Source organism: Thalia democratica, chromosome 8 (assembly GCF_965202585.1).
Source record: "Thalia democratica chromosome 8, ktThaDemo2.hap1.1, whole genome shotgun sequence".
Lineage (NCBI taxonomy): Eukaryota > Metazoa > Chordata > Thaliacea > Salpida > Salpidae > Thalia > Thalia democratica.
Window position 1 is genome coordinate 26,409,864 of NC_139172.1, and position 20,529 is coordinate 26,430,392.

General features: G+C 26.7%; 1 protein-coding gene across 1 annotated transcript; it reads right to left on the reverse strand.

The window, feature by feature from the left end:
• Positions 1–7,086: 7,086 nt before the first annotated feature.
• LOC145842479 (uncharacterized) lies at positions 7,087–13,983 on the reverse strand. Its single transcript, XM_082949931.1, has 5 exons — positions 13,757–13,983; positions 11,057–11,195; positions 8,512–8,585; positions 7,681–7,831; positions 7,087–7,462 (listed from the first exon to the last, which is right to left on the reverse strand). Exons 1-5 carry the CDS (start codon positions 13,963–13,965, stop codon positions 7,337–7,339), a joined length of 699 nt encoding a protein of 232 aa, XP_082806057.1. The 5' UTR covers positions 13,966–13,983; the 3' UTR covers positions 7,087–7,336.
• Between the last annotated feature and the right edge of the window lie 6,546 nt (positions 13,984–20,529).

Below are 20,529 nucleotides of genomic sequence, written 5' to 3' on the forward strand. Positions count from 1 at the left end.
GAATTTATTAGTAATTTTGAAACTTTCACTAGATATTCTTGAGTTGTAGATGAAGAGCAAAAAAAAGGTCTTAGGTGTTTTAAATGTAGGTTTTTTAAAAGTCTTGTTAGAGGGGGCAACAGCTTTTATTTTCAGAGGGGCTATTTGAATAAAAGTTTAGGAATCCCTGGTTTAAATGCTAAAGTTTTAATCGGCGGTATTTTTTGAACTTGCCGTAAATTTTCGCCTTTTTGATCTTTAGTTCATTGAGTAAAATTATTTGGCAGGTTACTGCGAGGTTTCTGGAATTCAAAAAGTAAAAACTTCTGAATAGTGAACAAAATTTGCTTGTTTTCACTTAAATGTCATGCTCGAATTATTTCTGTGTCGACTTGCTACTAGAAATCTGGCAACTATAACTGAGCTTAAAAATAATAATTAATAAAGCACTATTTAAAATTGTTAAGATATTTTGATTTCGATACAATTTATAGGTTAATTTATAAGTTTAAGAAAACGGTTTGTGATTTAACTTAAAGTAAAGTAAAATAGTGTTAATGGGAAATATTTTGTATTTAATTTTTACGAACCAATAACATTATAAATTAAAGTACCACAATGAACAATCTTCAATATTTATATTTTTTGTTATACTCAAATAGTTTTTAGCTGTGTATAGCTTTTATTTAGTTTTTTTCTGGCAACAAGTTGTACAAAATGGTGTTTTTTTATCCTATAAAAAATGGAATGTAACACCATACTAAAATAAACAGCTAGTTAACAATAATATTAGCTGTTGAGTTGATCTTCTCAAATACCTGTTTAAATTCTACTTGAATATTTTTTTCTTAATTTTTGAAAAATGAGTAGTTTTGTTTATTAAGAATAAATAATTTCAGTTTTTTTTATTGAGTTATCTATTCGAGCATAGAATTTGTTTATTATCTTATTTTGAACTAATTAGCTTCACTTCATTTACAGTTTTCAACTGCTTTAAATAAATCATCAGGATTTTAAATATTAAGTCTAATTGTATAAATAGAAATATTTAGTTAATTAATAACAAGTAGCACAGAAATAACCAAAAAATTTAAAATAAATCTGCTTTCTTTTTATAGAAATACAAGCACTATAATTTATTAAGATTGAAATCTACAGAATACTAAAACCAAATAGTTTTATGAACTTTTTATTGTTTATTTACTAAAATATTATTTAAAGTGTAAAACAAAAATTGCTGATTTTTGTATATAACAGTCTAGTATACTCGAATATTTTCAAAGATGTCTTTTTTTAAATCCAAAAAATATATTATGTTTGCTGTCTAATAACAGACTATTTAACTTAAAGAAACCTTAAATGAACTTACTGATATATTTCTCAATATAATAATCTGGTATTAAAAACAATAAATGTTTTATTAATGGTTTTAAACAATAGTTTTCAAGTATAACTATCTAAAAGTACTATATGAGTATTTTATTGATTCTAAGAATAGCTATGTGGAATTATGTCTAATTATTCTATTTTTCATACATCAAAAAACTTCTTACAATCATTTAAAAAAGTTAAATTTTTAGTTTTTCTTTGAAATTAGCAAAAATAGATTTTTCACATAGTTCAGTTTTTTTAAACATAGAAAATTTCAAATCAGACTATCTTTAGTTAATGTATACTTTTACAAATTTTGATCAATAATTGTTTTTTTATTTATAAAGTTAGCTTATGTTTTTCTATATTTCAGTAATAGATCAACTTTTTATAGTAATTAAATCTTTTATTTAAAAAAGTGGCTGAATTTGGATCACAATGAATAGTTTTATGTACTTTATGCTGATTTATTTACAAATAACAATAACTGTGGTAATTTAAAACTCTGTAGTTTTTTATTTTTATTTTTTGGTTTGTGAAATATTAAGTTAAGTGTTATAATAATACAGATCTTTTTCAATTTAATAATGTAATAAGTAATTGTTTATTAATTACTAAAAAATATAGTTACTAACTGATAATATGGATTTAAATTTTCTAAAGTCAAAAACTAATATATTTTTTTAACTTTAAAGACGTAACTCTATTTTTATTAACTATTTTTCAAATGTTAAGATTTTTGTCAGCATTTCTGGTGAGATGCAGTAAAAAAGTAATTTTTTTTTACAATTACAATGAACGTATTACTCAAAATTATAATAAATAATTTTTACCTTCAAAGTAAACATTATAAAAAAAAAAGAGCATGATTACTGTAAATATGTTTAAAACAAACTTCTAAGTATTTTATAAAGTAAATTTTCATAATTTTTTTAATAATTTAATGCACTATTTGAACTGAAACATACAAAAAGTATAAAACTACTTTAAACTGATATAAAAATTAGTAGTTATATTATTTTTTTACTTATTTAGCAAAAATGCATGCAAACAATTAAGGTAGAAAAATAATTTTATCACATAAAATCAAAATACAATACATTGACAATATGAGGGGCAAGTCAGAAAGTACTCAACAAAATTCACTGTGTTGTAATGGGGTAAATAAACAACCTGTATACCATAAAATCTACAAGATATGTAGAGAAAATGCTTCAAATAAAATAAAATGTTCACCACAGTCAAGTGATTTTGTTGAAACAAGTAAGTTAAAAAAAATTTTAACACACTGTAAGACATCACTGAACACTTTTCAAATTTTAAAGTTTTATAAAACTGATTTTTAAATATATTAATAATTTTTTTTTTACAAATAGCGATAATTTTATAATCAAAGTTATTCAAAGTTTAATTATATACTATTAGGATAGTTAAACTTTGCAAGCTTTGAGCTTTTCATAATTCTTTATTCAATTACTCATAAATAGGTTCAATGTTAGTTATTTCCAACATTATATTCCTTTAAATTACAGTTAAACTCTTATTTAGCTTCTATAGTTTTTTAGTAAACAAAAAATATTAAGTCTTTTATTTTAAACAAAAAAGTTATTTGTTTTTATTTAGACAGGGTGGCCACTGGTTTTTGGCAAACTTTCTTTATGTTTTCAAAATTTATTCAAGGATTTTTTAAGTACTTGTTTTTGGGTCTATTTTTAATTAAAAATAAAGTTTTGAGTATAAAACTAATTTTATATTGTAAAGCTAATTTAAATCTGTTAAAAAAAATGATGATGGCAAAATGAACTATTATCTATATAATAGATTTTTTGTGTCATCAAAAGTTTACTACTTGACATGTAAAAACTGTTTAAAATTCCAGGGTTTTAGTGCTTTTAGTTCAAAATTCTGATTTTCTTTCAAATTTAAGGTTTAGTAACCACCCTACATAAAGTATAAAAAAAATATATATTAAACTAAATCAGTAGACCATTTTTTTAATACTTACTAAATATTTTACTGCTTTATCTCGTCATAATATATTTTAAAAACATCTAAAAAAAAAGTAAACAAAAGAATATAAGGTTTCAGCTAAAATACAATTTAATCCGTTAATTTTTTCAGAAAAACTAGAATCGGATGAAAATAAACTCCTTCATGCTTTAAAGAAAAATAAACTTTTGTTTAGACATCTTGAAAGAAAATTTCGTTATCAAATAAAAGCAAATTTATGTGTCAATAATGTCTCCGTTTGTCATTGCTTGGCGAACATTTTTAACTTACCAAATCTTTCAAAACTAACCATGAGATACATTGAACGCTTTTTTACAGTGGTGTTTGAGTCTCGTAGCTTTTGGAGTTGGATGTTTCACTCGTTAAGGAAATAATTGTAAACTCTGAGCTACAAATTACTTCAGAACTCGAAGTTATAAATTCAATTAACTCGTGGGTTAGCTACAACCCTCAAAAGAGAAGCAAGTTTTCTGAAAACCTCCTATTGAAAGTACGTCTTAATTTGCTGTCGGATCACGCCTTGAAGCATGTTTTACAAGTGCCGTTTATCAAAGCAAGTAATGGGTGTACTAAAACTATAAATGAAGCTTTGGACAGCAAAAGTATTTTTTGTCAGAAATACAACCTATATTCTACAAATAGGTACTGCAGTCAGGATCTGTTTGAAATCGCTTTCTTCGGAGCTAAGTGCGAAAAATCTACAGATATTTTCAAAAATTCTAGAGTTGGTGTTAAAAACATGAAATGCTATAAATCACTTCCTCATTTCAAAGGCGATTTTATAAGAAAAGTTGACTGTGCAGTTTATATAAAGGGTGAAGTTTTCATATTCGCCCAGTATCGTGCCAAACGCGACTGGAACACGGTAGTCAAAAAGTACTCTGTCGCAGCGAACTCTTGGAAAACCGTGGCCTACCTGAAATACCGCCAAAACACCTGCGCATGCGCCTTGATCGACAAAATCATCATCGTTGGCGGGAAGAAAAACCTTGAAACGTTCAGCACCGTCACTGCGTTCGACACGAAGCACTACACGGGAGTCGAAGTAAAAAGCTTGCACGAGGAAAGGTGCAGGGCCGCCTGCGCCGTCTTTGAAGGCAAAGTGGTGGTCACTGGGGGTTGCAATGACTTTGAGGATTTTGGCAGCGGGTTTATTTACAACAGGAAACTGAGAAGCGTTGAAGCGTACGATCACGTGGCAGACGAGTGGAACCACATGCCTCAAATGGCGGGCGCGAACTGCAAACACGGCTTGGTGGCGATGAAGAGCAAGCTGTTAGTAGTGGGCAAACTGTACAACAGGTTCGAGGTGTTTGACAGCTTGTGCAGAAGGTTCGTGACGGTGAAAAGGCCGTATTCCTTTTTCAAGGTCGACGCGAGAGCCGGAGCCGTTTTGGTCTGAAGCGAAATTTATTGCGCGCGGAAGCATTCGAGCTCTATTGACAAGTATGATGTGGATAAGGAGGAATGGTGTGAAGAATATTGCAAAAGTTTGGAAGTGGGAAATTTCGCTTGTTTGGTTAAGATGCCTCGAGTATGAAGGGAAAATTAATATGTCAAAATTTGTATTTTTTATACTTGAGTTGTTTCAACATGAGTTTTTAAGCCTTCGGTACGATTTAAGTTAATACTAATTTTGATTAAATTTTATTTTGTGTTATTACTACAGCTTTTTTAATTAATAAACATTGATAAGAGTAGTATCTAAAATATATTTCATATCATGTTTAACAATAAACACGAATGAATGATGAAAAAAAATTCTTATATAAACTAAATGTTTTAAAAAAACATTTAAAAAGAGTTATTTTTTGTACGTCATACTTTATTATTTTGGTAGTTTTTAAAAAATAGATAAAATTTTATACTTAGTATGGTTAAAAGAATGTAGCTTAAAAATTATCATAATCATTATAATTGCAACCATAAAATTGCAAACTTCTCAAATTTGGATTTCTTAATATTTTAATGAAAATATACAACAAAGGTGTAAAGCAAGGTTTCCTACACACATTTTCACAAACCCTTATTATTTAAATACCCATTCATTTTTCACCCCTAACTTGTTATTACCACCAGGTATCGCCCCTTTCCAAGAACCCTGGTATGAATTTACCTCCGGGTAAAATATTGAAAAGCGAGCTAAAAATTATTCTACTGCCCAAAATTGCCCCTTGGATAGTTGTTTTTCCCCGTTGGTTTTGTTAAAACTGCCCAAAATAGGGGCGATAACACCCCCTTTGGGAAACCATTATAAAAAGTCATCACTTTATATAGATATTGAGTAAAACCTATGATTTCATCAAATGACAACAAAAAATAACCATAAACTTTGAAACTCAAAACTAGAAGATAAATAAAAGTGTAATAACAAACTATAAGATACTTATTACTAAAACATTTATTTGATTCAATTTATAAAAAAAAGTTTCAGAAATTTTATAGCTACTTAAAAATGAATATTATTTTGAAATTTACTATGCATTTAATGTACTATTTACAATAGTTTGCTAAAATATTGTTTGAAAAATCCTTCACTTAAAAACTAAATATGTTAGATAATATCGTAAAATAAACTATTCCAATTTAAATAACTAGAGTTCAAGAATTAAATTGTAGAAATCGTTTGAAAATTTTCAAAATATTTGTGTTTGTTCAGTTGAAATAAAGATTAAGCCAATGGTGTGGTGAGGACATTTTTTACTAAAATTAACACTGATCTAAATGAAAATTTAAACTAAAGACAGTGAGTTTTTCGAAAGTATAAAAAATTATTAATTTTTTTATATATTTTCATATTTGTAAAAGGTTTTCGATACAATTGTATGGATCACTGTTTTTTTATTGTCAATTTTTCGAAAAAAAAAAAATCAAATGTAAATCTATCTTATTTTTTTTTTGCTCAAGTTTTCCGCAAACAGTCATTAAATAATTTTTGGCCATAACAAACCTATTGAACTCACCGACTTTGTCACAAACCCTATTTTGAGTGGTAGAAGTGTCTGAGAACTAAGATAAAACTGAAAAAAACAAAAATAAAAGAAAAAGTTGGAACCCCCATATGGCCTTAACATCATATTTTTTTTACCAAAGGATGTTTCATTACTTTATATAAACAAAATACCCACGAAAATAGCTTTAAACTGGCATTTTTAGCTGTAATTCTTATATAGTCAAATATTACTAATTTATACGTCAACTTAGTGGTAAACAAAGTGAAAATGAAAATGAAGAAAAAATAGTATTAACCCTCTTTTCTTAGTTTTCATTCATAAAAAAAGTATTTATTACTAATTTGACTTTTCTAAAGTCCCTATAAGACTGTCTCATAATTAAAATGAAGAATTTTTTTGTAAGAATTATAAAAATTGTGGACTCTAATCAATCATTTGTAAAAAAACACTAAAACACTATTAAAACTTTATAATGACATTAGTATAAGCTTTCTATAGACTTGCATGGTCTTAACCATCTAAAAGACTATATAAATAACAAAATGTCGTTCTTGTCTTAGTTAAAAATCGACTAATTTTTTTACTGAAAGTTCAGAAATAACTTTCAAGATTTTTTTTTAAATTTTATTAATAAAAACTGTTTAATATTTTTTATAACTTTTAAGTATTATATTTGATTTAATAATCATTCAAGAAACATAAAAAAATAACATTTATAAAAAGATATTTTATCATAAACCAACTTCGTAGGTATTTTTTGTTAGTAAACAAATTCAACCAAACTCATAATTTATTTTATTATTTGATACCTCAGTGAGATTTTATAACGTAATACAATATTATTTTAATTAAAATAAAAAAACTTATATAAAAATGTTTTTAAAAGTGTTAAAATGATCTAAAATTATCCAGACCTATTAAACTTATAAATAAAAAACTTTGTCTACTGGACAAAATGAAAACGAAACAATTGTTTGGTTAAAAACATGTTTTAACTTAAATTTTCTAGCAATAAAAAAATACTAAGCACTAGCTTTCTTTTTATCAGGATTTTCTACAAACTTTAAGATCCTTGAAGGAAATGCTTCTAAACTGTTCTTTTCTTTTGTTAAGTAAAGCTGTTCTGAAATTTTCAGGCCGTCAAGAACCTGTGAAAGCAAAGGTAATTTAGTAACACAAAACTGAATCCACAAAAATTTCCAAAATCAATAATGATGTTTTTTATTCTAAATAAAATTAAACTACAAAAGCATAAACTAAAAAAAAACCTCAAATGCCACACAAGCAAACAAAAATTGTTTGTTACTTATTGCTTTACTAGGCAGTAAAAGCAGAAACTTTTCCAACTCAATAAAATTAAACGAACTTTGTAGTCTTCCGGCTCGGGAACTGGTATCTTGTTGTCGCCTTCATTCTCCAACTTCTTCATGATCCTGAAAGTTCCGTCCTGGGCCAGCTTGGTGAACCCGACGTCCTCCTCCGTCGGAAAGCCGTCCGGAAACGTGATTGGCTTGATCCTGTGAACAGCGTAATTTGACTGGCTGGATTTTTTAAACTGTATGAAAGGCACTTGAACTTTTTTCCAGAGATTTTACGAGTTTTTTTTTTTAATATTTAGTTGAAATATATAATTCTGGATTGCCACTCTTTGGGTCAAAAAATGTCTTAGTAACCTAAAACTGTCCTGAGTCATCCGGAGTTCTATCAAACTATTTATGTAAAGTCGTTAACTTTTTAAAATTAAAAAAAAAATGAGTTTTTTAACAAAGAAATGGTTATAAAAAAACAAAATATTGAAACTAAATCAACTATTTCTCATTTAAAATCATATATAATCTAAAAAAAAAACTAACCTGAGATTTTCACAAATCCTAAAACTATCTGAAGTTTTTTATAAAAAAGCTAAACTGGCCTGAGTCATCCTGATATTTTCAAAAATACTTTCCTAAGTTATCATTAGTGTTTGGCAACCCTGATATTCAAGTTATCTATCCAGTTCATATTTATAAAAAAACGTTTAAATTTTTTTTTCAAATTATGTCTAACTTTTCATTCAAAAAATATCTGAAAATAATTTAAGATTGATCCAAAAAATAAAATGCAACTGTATTTAATGTAAATCCAATACGGTCACACATTAAAAGGTACATGTTAAAATGAACTTCAATATAATTACAATAAAAACTATCAAACGAACCTGATGAGAGATTTTAATTGCCACAGCACTTCGTTCATACCTGGTGAGTTTATCTGGATGCTCATGTCGGTTGGCTGTGAGTAAAAATTAATCAATTTGCTAAGAAGTTTTTATGAATAGCTAATAAAATAAACATAAAACTTCTACAATTCTAAAAACCATATTTTGGATCATTTTGCTTGGAAAAATATGTACTTTTTTTATATTAGTTATAAATTAAATTTAAAGTAAATACTATTTTTATTCATGTTCTAACAATTAGCTGGTTAGTTGCTCATAAACATTACCAAACTATAAAGTATATTATTTCTGTGTATTTGTTCATACAAATTTTGGATTTTTTTAGTAGTACAAAAAATTTCAGTTGTTCACAATTTTTTCCTTTAAAAGTATGCAAAACTAAAACAGTTTTTGTAAGAATATTAAACGCTTTAAGATTTTTTAGAATTAAAAAACATTTAAATTTCTTTGATTGGTAATAAAAAAATGCAATTATGCTTAAAGTTTCATAATCAAAGGTACAAAATTTGTTATACGAAGTATAACTTTAGGCTTAAGTTTAATTTTACCAGAACTTATATATAAAATCTAGTTCCAATTTACAACATAAACAAATAAAAAAATTAATCATAAAATTTTCTCAAATTGATAATACAATCATATCAGAAGAAGAAACTTTTTTTTTAATTTTATACAAAATTTTAAATCTTTAAACATAATAATTTAAAGCAAAAACAGAGCCTTGTGATGCAACAACTAATAATAATAAAAAAAAACATTAATTAACAATATATTGTCAAATGCAGTAGTTTTGTAAAAATTGGTAAAACTTTTTCATCTGGTTTGGTATGGTCATTAGCAAAAAATACAACTTAAAAATCTAGAAACGTTTTATACAAGTTTTTCATAATTTATTAAAGACTTGGTTAAGAAAGTTCAAAAACTACTGCTCAAAACTGTAGAGGAGATATATTTAAACATATTTATTTAGCATATACAAGAACTTTGTAAACGTAAAAATAAGTTTGAAAGCAGTCTTAATGCATAATATAATAAAAATCGACTTATCAATAACTTTTTACTGAAAGAAAACAAAAATAAAACTCAGATCAATAGTTATATGTTATAAATAAGCATTTAAACTACATACATAACATTTTATTAGAGTTTAATTTTAATAAAAGATTTAAGAAAAAAAGTTTTTCTGTTTATCGTTTGAATTTTGTTGTTATAAAACTTTGTATAATGGTTCCCAGTGAAAGAAATTTGTGTTATAAAAAAAAATCTTGTGTTACTGTCAAATTACAAGTTAGAAAAAAGGCTGAAACATGTTTTAATACACTGCATACAAATTTCTAACCATTGCTTTATAAATACATCTTATCCTTGCTAACAAAAACTAACTTGGAATTAAAAAAAGCACAAAATTTAAGTGAATAAATGTAAAGTACAAGTAAAACTATAAATACAGGGTAACCACTTGTTAGTATGAATCTTTTCCAGGTTTTTGAAAGTACATGTTTTTGGGTCTATTTTTAGTTTTAAACTAAGTTTAAAATAAAAAACTTTGTTAAACAAAAAAGAAACATTGAAAGATATTCTAAACCTACTTTAAATGTGTTTTTTAATAATTAAAATTTTTTGATGATCACAAAAACTTTTTATCTATATAACTGATTTTTTGTGTCAACTCCCAAATCTTACTAGTTAACAAATATTTTTATTTTAAATTTCAGGTTTTCCGTGTTTTTTTAGCCAAGTTGTCAAACTCTAGGTTTTTTCAGGACTCCAGGTTTTGTGGCAACCCTGAAACTAAAAATTAGAAATAGAGTACTTTACTTTAATTTATCTCCTCTTTTATTTATAAATCAATATTTTTTAAACTTTACAGTAAGTCTATAACTAATATTTAAGTCATTTGTATGTAACATACTTTCTTATTTTGAAAAAAAAGTGGAATTTTTATTTTGTATTTTTTAATTTTACTTATTTTTTTTATTCTATCATTTAAATTATCTTATACCATTAGGGAAATTTTTCCTGAAAACTTCAGGACAGTTATTTTACCCAAAATAAAAAAGAATTTTTTAATTGATTTTTTTAATTTCCAAATTTACATATCTATCAATTTTATCCTGCGTTTTCTTATTCTTTTAAATAAAATTTACTTATATCAGATTTTTTAGAGCTTCCAATGGTGTGGGAGCTATTTATCACTGCTGTTTAAAACAACAGTAAGTTTTTGAGAACTTTAGAACATAATAACTAAACTCTATAAATATTTTTACCAAAACAAAAAGTTTAAAAACAGCTGGTAATAAGAATTTTTAAATATCATCAACTCATAACATAGTTTTAAGCCCTAATAGTTAGAAATAATAATTTTCACTATTACTTTAAAAATAAAGTAAAGTTATAAACTGAAAGTTGAACAAAAATAATTTTTTTAGAAACCAGTTTTTTTTTTTTCACAGAAATACACTGAATAAACAGTTCAACTATATTTGTACAACACAACTAAATACATCAAACGTCAAACACTCACTTTGTACAGCCCCAATTCCTTCATGGCGTCTTTGATCCAGTAAGGGTGTCCCTTCATGCTTTTTATCTGGGTGATCATCCACATTCTCGGTGGTGCTTCAAGCGGGTAGGCTGGGTACATTTCTTTTGGGTTGTTGAATCTGGTTTTTAAGCTTTTTTCACTATTTATTACGAAAACAAGTAAATAGAGGTTTTAATGGGTCGGACTGGTACTTAAAAGCTTGTTTTAAATTATTGATGTAAAAAATATGTAAAAAACTAAAGTGAAAAAATCAATTAAAGAGATAACTAAAAGTCTGATTTAAAATTTAATGTTATAAAGTAGTAAGTTTCTTGTATGTTATTTAAAATTTACACAGAACAAAAAATTGTAAAAGACACTGATTTTATTTTAAATAATTTTTTTTTTTAAATAATGATCTATGACATCAATTTGGTTAGGAGAATTATTAAAATAAAATATACTTTAAAAGTATATTTGAAAGTGAAAATATAACTAAATATAGTAAACAAAAATCTATGTTTTCAAATAAAGCATTTAAACTTTATTAATATAATCTAAAGCATGTAGTATACAATTATAAAAGGCTGATTTCATTGATGATATAATCAAAAATGGTTATGCATTAAAAAATCAAAAATGTTTTTTTTTTATCTTAGCCTTAGTATTTATAATGTTATCAGCATCTATGCCATTGATGACTTAATAGTTTCCAATAAAACGATGTTTTCAAGTTTTACTTAACAACAATTTTGTTAGTTAATTTATTTACCACACTTAAAACAGGCTGATTGAAAATCTAGTAATTATTAAATTTATATACTTCAGTGACTAAATTACTTAATTTGTTTTTATTGCATATGTTTATTGTTTTTAATGCACAGTTTTATTTATAGATAAACTTCTACAAATATTTTATTATTTAGAGAAAAATAATAGAACATCCTTTTTTTTTTAAATCAGCAGGCAAAAAAGATTAATAAACAGTATTCAAACCTCTAAGATAGGGACGGGCAACGTACAGCCCGCGGGCCGGATCCGGCCCCCGGAGTCAAAATGACCGGCCCCCAAACCTTTTTTTAATTTAAATGGAATCCGGCCCGCGGACAAAATTTATCCGGCCCGCGAGTGGATGATCCGGCCTGCTAGACATTTTCAAATTTTATATGAAATCCTACAAGCCAATGTAAATATTATAAAATTTGTACAAAACCTTTCTTTAATTAATTTCACAAAATAAACTGTAAGACTTTAACCTTAAAACGTTTTTAAAAATTGCTTTTAATTTTTGTAGAAATAAAAACACTCTTTTGTTATAGTACCTTGTTCTGTTTTAAGTCAGTTGAATTAATTCTTTCTCAAATTGTCCAAAAAAAATTTTTGCTGCACTAACTTTGATGATCTTACCTATCATAATGATTTTCATAAAAAATGACATGTAAAAAATTGATGTCTTTCCCAGATGTGTAGTGAGTTGTTATTATAAATGTTAAGAAAAGTAGTTTTTAATAACATTGGCACCTACTTTAAGTACAACTGCTCAACTTTACATTTTAGTAGAATATTCCAAGTTGAGACTACAGTTTGCACTCTTTTCTGCTATTGATATTTAAATTAAAGAATTTTTGATTAATTAAATGATTAAGTTTAATGATACCCAACTGATGACAATATTTCAAAACAATATCTCATTAACTTCAAGTATGATTTGTTTAGGAAATTTATTTGTGCATGCTGTAATACAATTTCCAATCTAACAACATTTTGAATGAATCTTTATAAGTTTTTTAAATTAAAAGATAGTAGTTTAATATTGTAATGTTAGTCAACTTTTGAATAATATTTTTAATGTAGCCTCGAGCCAAGGATTACCAAAATTAGATAATTTCGAATAGTTAAAAGTTTTTAATGTTTTAGTTTGAAATCTTAGGCTCAAGTAAGTTATAATAAGTAAATTATTGTTTTTATAAAACTAACTAGTATTAATTCGGTCCATAGTTGTAATAAATAGAGAATTATGAGTACTTAATAAAAATTAACTTAAAATTGCTCACTTGAGAACCTTGGTAATTGATAAATTGATTCAAACTCTTAAAACATCAGATCAATTAGCATCCAGCCCGATACAAGTCTTTTGAAATTAGTTTTATTCGGATACAAAACCTTGTCTAAAATTAGTATTTAGCCAGATCCGGACAACATTTTTGAATAAAGATCTGGATCTAAAAAACAATCCAACTGAATTTGGTATATCACTTACTTAAAATGCTGCGGCCCGCTGAGGAATAATTTTTTTTGGATCCGGCCCTTCAATTATTTACGTTGCCCACCCCTACTCTAAGACAATAGAAATAAGATAACATACCACAAAATGACATCAAGCAATAAATTATAATAAAAATGTATACCTAGGTAGGCCCTAACTTTGACTCCTTTTATGTATACAAAAATTGTTTTTAATTTTAAAAACTAGCCAAAAGCTAGTAGAAGCTTATTTTAACAACTTAAAAATCAATATCAAATTGCTAACGAATTGCCCAAAACTATATAAGGCCTAAAAATAAGAAATTAATCTTGTTGTATCAAAAACCTTAACTTTTGTGAACTTGCTTTTTATTCTAAAAATTTACATAAAACAATATATTAACTATATTAAATACATATATAAAGAAAATTAAAAAAAAAACAATTCAAACTAACCCAAGTTGCTTGGCAGTTTCTAGCATTGTAGGAGCCTTTAGTGGGGTTCTTGGTGCTCTCCTATGATAATCTGTAACTTTTACTTGTTGTCTCATCTCTTTTTTATTTTGATTCCAATAACTGTTTCCAAGATCTGAGGTGGAATTTTGCAGCTTGACTGTAGAAGTTGCCATTCTTCTACAGCTATTGTGGGTATAAAGTTTCAACATATTTTAAGTTATTTACTAAAACCTATAGGTTTTTTAATCAGTTTTGAAACTTTTAAACTAATAATTTTAAACTTAATAAAAACACTTTTTTTTAACTGTTATGTATACTGCTTGATAAATGACTACTCAAAACGTTTACTTATTGAAGGAGCAAACTAAAAGCATGAAAAAAAAAACTTTTCCACTAAAAATATTTATTTTTCTTTATTTGTAAACCAATCTTTTTTCAAATTTTATAGTAAGCCTATTTCTGATATTTAATCTTTTCTATGCAGAAACTTTTAAAAATAAACATTTTATATAATACTTTTTTTATCTTAACTTTTTATTTTTCAATGTTTTTAAAACTTCAAAACTTAAAGTTTTTTAAATTATACAAATAATTTTTTTTCTTGAAAGTTTAAGGTTTCTAGCTTAAAAATAAGAAAGAAAACATATTTTTAGTGATTTTTTAAAAATCAGAAAAAATTGACAATGTAAAATTTACAGTCTATACATTTTATCATAAACTTTTAACAAAACATACAATATTTAAAATTTTAATTAAAATTTCTAAGTGGCCTTAAGTTATTGTTTACCACAATAAACACAGGGTTGCCACTCTTTAAGTCAAAAAAAAAATTCTGAGCGACCTTAATCATCCTAATTTTTTTCAAATCTTTAATTTTTTTATTTTATTATCAAGTTCTTCAACAAAACTGGTGATACTATAATATATTTGAACTAAATCAATTAAATCTTGTTTAAAAACAAGAAAATATCTATACCAGCGTTATTTTTTAAAACTTAAAACTATCCTGAGTCAGCCTAAGTTAAAAAAAAAAGCATCAAAATATCCTGAGCTGTCTTGATCCATCAAAGGATTTTAAAACATTTCAAAATATTTTGAGTTATCCTGAGTGTATGTCAACCCTGTAAACATAACTAAAGTTGTTTTTGTTATAGAAAAATAAGTACCAGTTTACTACAGAGTAAAAATTATTTTTAAGAAGGTGCAAATACTTTCATTCTTTTTTGCTTATATATGTGTCAACAAGAGCTTGTGAATTTTAAACTTAGATTGTTACAATTTCCAAGAATTTATTAGAACTCACAAACCACTGGAAAGGTGTCAGAAATCTACATAGTGTCACTTTTGCTTAAAGTAAAACTTTTTCACAAACCAAGTATAGTTATTTTAAGATTATTTTATTGTTTTGCCCACAAACAGTTGCTTAAGTGTTCATGTACTTTCACCTGCTTGATTAAGGGGAGGGGTCCACCTTGATTTTTACAAGTTGATCTTAATATATAGCATTTCATCTGAGCTATCAGACATTTTTAACCACTTAAAAAAGTTTAAATTAAGTTTTGAGATGTAAGCGACCTCAATAGGTTCCTAATGGAAGGCGCAAACTAAAAACGCAAAAAAGACTATTTTATTAAAAACCTATCTTCTCCTTCAATTTTAACCAATCTTCTTCAATTTTCACAGTAAGTCCATTATTAAATTTTAAAAAGATTTAATACAACATGTTTGTTTTTTTTATCAAAATTTTCTTTTTAAATATTTTCAAAATTGCAACATTCAAAGTCTTTTAGATTATAAAAAGAATGTTTCCTGAAAATTTGAGGTCTCTAGCTCAAAAAATTGAATGAGAAGCCTTTTCTTCTCAGATTTTTAGTGATTTGTTTCCTAGAAAATTGAACCCAAAAAATTTGTGGTCCATACCTTTGTATTGGAAACTGTTTACAAAAATTACAATATCTTAAAATTTAAATAATAAATTTTAGTTCTATAAAAAATAGCTCATAGTTTGTACTTTGAGCTTTCATGTAAGAGCCAATGTTATTCTACGTAAAAAAAGTGTTGGGCCCCCCTATACCCTTAATTCTCAACAGAGTTTTTTGCAAATATACATGCCTGTGAGTCGTTATAAGGACAAAACCAGTCGTGGGTTGACTCAAATGGTGTTGTGAAGTTCATTGTTTATTATTGATGGATCTCAGCGTTGTCGATAATAGCTTAAATAAAAACTGGTTAAAACTGAGTAAGTAAGCTATTTTTTCATTGAAATGAAAACAATGTTTTAAAGAAAAAAAAATTAAACATAAAAGTTCTTAATAAAAACATTATAAGCTTGTGCCTAGTTGACAAATTTCCACACCACTGAGTAACATTAACCATTGATCAATTTTTTTTTGCTATGCTACACTTTTTGTTTATGAATTTTATAGTTTAACTGTATTTTTCAGTAGAAATAAAGTTAAAACAGCAGAATGAGACATATTTTTCAAACTTACTTTAGTACATTGGACTTTTAAGATTAAGGTTTTATGAAAACTCTCATTTATTTAGTCTTAAAATAATCGATTGCAAAAACAACTAATAAGAGAAGAAAAATTTATCAACTTCTAATGTAAACTAGTAACTTAAAAAGACTTATTTTCTTTTTTTATCGAATCATCTCCAAACACTGTTTTTTTTAGTTTACTTTATTAACCAAATCTCTGTGAACATATTCTTATAATTATTTACTTATTCAAGATTGACACTCTTTTTGAAGATGTGAAGCAACAAATGATTAAACTTGCCTTTAGCATACCACTTATTATTGAAAATAGTTATTAGTACATACCCCTGATAAAAAGCTAGGTGAGTATTAATTATTTCAAGTTTTTGCCTGCTTACATGCACATATACTAAATATTTATTTACACTAACTTTAAAATACATTGTACTATTAAAGTTTAATGTTTATAAGTGACATTACCAATTCTATCTTTTTTGTTTATCATTGAGTTATTTGTTGTGGTTGCTCTTGTTGAATGGGTAAAAAGTAAAAGATAAAAAAAATTAAATACAGCGGAGGAGACACTTAAGTGATCTTAGTAGACTAAAATTATCATGGTGTATATTGGCAGTAATTGGTTTAAAAAAGAGTTCTACATTTTTTTATTAAACGCTTGATTTAAAAAAAAATTGTACTTAATCTTAAAGTTTTTAATACTGCAAATTTCAAATAGCTCAACAGTGGGTTTACAAGCTATGGTGAGCAGCTCAATGACCTACATGTCTTTCTCAACACCAATCAGTTGATTATTATTGAGAGTGCTATTGTGAACTCTTGCCTTCTTTAAGTGTTTTTCATCAAAATTAATATTTTCCATTGTAAAAGAAGATTTTAGAAAACTAATAGACTTTGATTTGCTCTACTAGTTACAAAACAGTAGTTTAAAAAAGGATTATTTCCTAGATAAAGTATTTAGCATTCAAAAATAGATGACCAACGAGAAAAAAAACGCTTAAGACTCTTAAGTTAAGAGGTTAAATTAGCTCCCAATGCCGTGTTTTTCATAATAAAAAAACTCTTATATATAACACTACCTATTATTTTTGTCTTTAAAATTAATTTTGAAAATTTTATACAAAAGAACATCCTTTGTCTCAGTTAAAGTAAAATACATCATGTTAGGGTTTTACTTCTGAAGCAGAGCGCCTTCAAAAATAATTCTTTTTATTTTCCTGTTTTACTCTGATTGCTCGAAATCTAAAAAATATTTTCAATTTCTTTCTAATACTTGTTATTAATTCAATATTGAAAAATATAAGATGTGCTCAATTATTCCCTATCAGTTTTTAAGTCATATTTTATCAAGTTAAGCTCACTAACCAGCATTAGGAAGACAAATAATTAAAAACAAATAACAGAACACAAATTGATTAGAAATGTGCTATAATCTATAAAAATATTAGTTTAGGATTTCATAAAGAGCGATTTATGTTACATGGGGCAATTATTAATAAGCTGGCAAAATGTAATAGGTAATTAATTAATAAAGGTGTAACATAAAATGCTCGAGCATCGAGGTAACTTTTTTCAATATTCTGCTAAATACGCAATTCTGAAAATGGGTTTTGCAACTAAATGTATTATATCATGATTGACTACTTTTTCTTCATAAATCAAATACGTTATACTTTTTTATAAATCTTTAAAGGTTACAAACTTTTTCTTAAACTTAAGTTTTACAAGTTAATTAAAAATGCTGAGTTTAAAAAGTTGTAGTCACCTTTTAAAAAGTTAAGTTTCTCAACACAGAAGTGTACAAAGTTTTAATTTCACGAGCTAGATGTGGAAAAATTTAGTCCTTGGCGAGCAAGAGCATTTAATTTAAACAAAAATAACTTAAACTTGTTTTGAAAGAATTTTATTTTTGCTTTCAACTTCAAATCTCAAAATATCTCATTTAAGTTTCATGAAATTTCTTTCGCAAGCCGCAAGTTGTACTTTTGATGGGCCGCCAATTGTTTTACTACTAATGGGCCAAGGTTATTCAACCTCTGGTCTAGTTTAAATTTAAAAATTTAGTGCGGATTAATATGCTTGCGGGCCACAGTTTTACCTTTTACTTAATTTGCTTAACATTTGCAGACCAGATCCGGCCTGCAGGAAATATTATAAATATGTCTTATCTAGTATTTTTCAATTAGTTGATATTTACGAAGTTTTAGTAGTTAAACAAAGAAATCTATACTTAAATTAAACAAGTTTAAAGGTTATATTTCAAGTTTTTTTACGTTATGAAGGGGTTGAAAAAAAATCAAGTAGGTAGCTTTTTTTTAAATCAAAAACAATTGTTACTTAAGAACAAATCAGTAGTTCACATCAGCAGTAGTATTGTTATTTCTTATTAAAATTTTCAAACTGTCTGTAAACTTTTTAAACAAACAAACAAAACTTAGCTTGAATGTAGTTGCTTACTTTATTCTATTATACAAACCTTTTGTATATTGTTGATGATAAAAAAAAAAACTTAAAATCTTTGAAAAACATTCAAATACGGTTACACCAAATACAAAATTTAAAACTTACTTTTAGTTATATTTTAACCGAATTCAATTTAAACAAATTGTGTTATTATACTGAGTTGAGCCTTAGAAAAAAAAACACTATAAAAATTTTTTTTTTTGTTTAGCCAAAAGTACATTATCAAATTATTACTGTAGAGAATATTTTAAGCAATGTAATAAATTAACTATTATTTTTCCAGAATTTTGCTTTTAATGTTAAACATACTATAAATTATAGAAATTTTAAATAACTAAACTAAACACATTTACTTCTAAGATAAATCTATTTTAACAAGCAATATCTTATCATACTGTTAAAGTTTTTATTGCCATTTTGTTATATATTAGAAACTTCTTTACAATAAACCATTAAAAAATTATGATGATAAAAACGTGTTTACTTTAAATGAAACGAGTGTGGATATTTAATTTTGGAACAGCTGTTGATACTCGTTTGTTCTTTTTGCGGTCTCTTCTTGGCTTTTACTTTATTTTATTTTTTTTCTGCGTGTAAACCGACTTCCTTTCTTCTTTTCAACCGACTTGACAACTCACACCGCCACAACCATTCTCATGTCTTTAGCGGTGAAACGACCGAGCGCCAGGTAACCATCAAAAGTCTCGACGCACAGAGGCTTGCTCGGCTTGAGCCTGACCAGCGCGGTGTCTCCCTGCTTTATCCTTTTCGGGTTTTCTTCCACGACCACACCCGTGAGGCCGTCAATTTTCTGCAGCACGGGCTCGCACGCCACTTCGGCAGCGTGAACGTGGACCGTCGACGTGTACCCCGCTCTGACCTCTCCCGTATGGTGGAGAATGGTGACCAGGGCCGTGAAAAATGCTGCTTCCTCCGACGACCATGCCGCGCTTGATGTCTTTCACGGACTCTTTCTTCACGCTGAAGCCTACGTCGTCGCCAGCATTAAAATACTTTACGTTTTTTATTTTATTTTAAGATTAAATAACAAGTCAAACAAGTTTAACTTTGTTTACGTTTAGCACGTTATAGTATAAATAACAAATTACTAAGATGTTTGTAATAAGTTGTCAAATTCTTATACGCATAATTTTAATATACCTTTTGTTAATTTAACATTTTTTATCCGTAAAGTTTAGAATTTATTCTTTTTATTGCATGGTAGAAAGTTGCTAAACCAGGGGTCGTCAAACTGCGGCCCATGGTATACTTTTTAGCTTATAATATACCTTTTTAAAACAATAAAACAAAGGTTTCGTAATAAAAAAGTACAAACTAATTTTTTAGTTTAATTTTAGTAACTACTAGTTCTTATAATATGGATATTTTAACGCATTAAACAACGTTAAGTAGTAAATAGAGCGGTTTAAGTAGTAAAAAAAAAATTGTCCTTTGTTAGCAACAGACTCGTATTTTATTAGAACTAAAAATATTCACTTTAAATTCAAAAATAAAGTTTTAGATAATTTACTTGTTTTTCTTAATCTTTAAATCAGGTTTGGAATAAGAGCTAGTGTGTAAATACATGAAACAAAGTAAGAATCACAAAATTTACTCACAAGCAAAATAAAAACTTTTGAACGCTTTTGATATGAAAAACTTAATTTGTTTTTTCTGCATAAGTTTTTTTTAGCTAAAAGTTATGTCGCAGGTCAGAAGTTTTTACATTTGGTCTTGGTTTGCGGAGTCTTGTGTTAAATATTTCTTAGCCTAACACTAAACTGGTTACTTTTTTTTTAAATAAACCGGTATA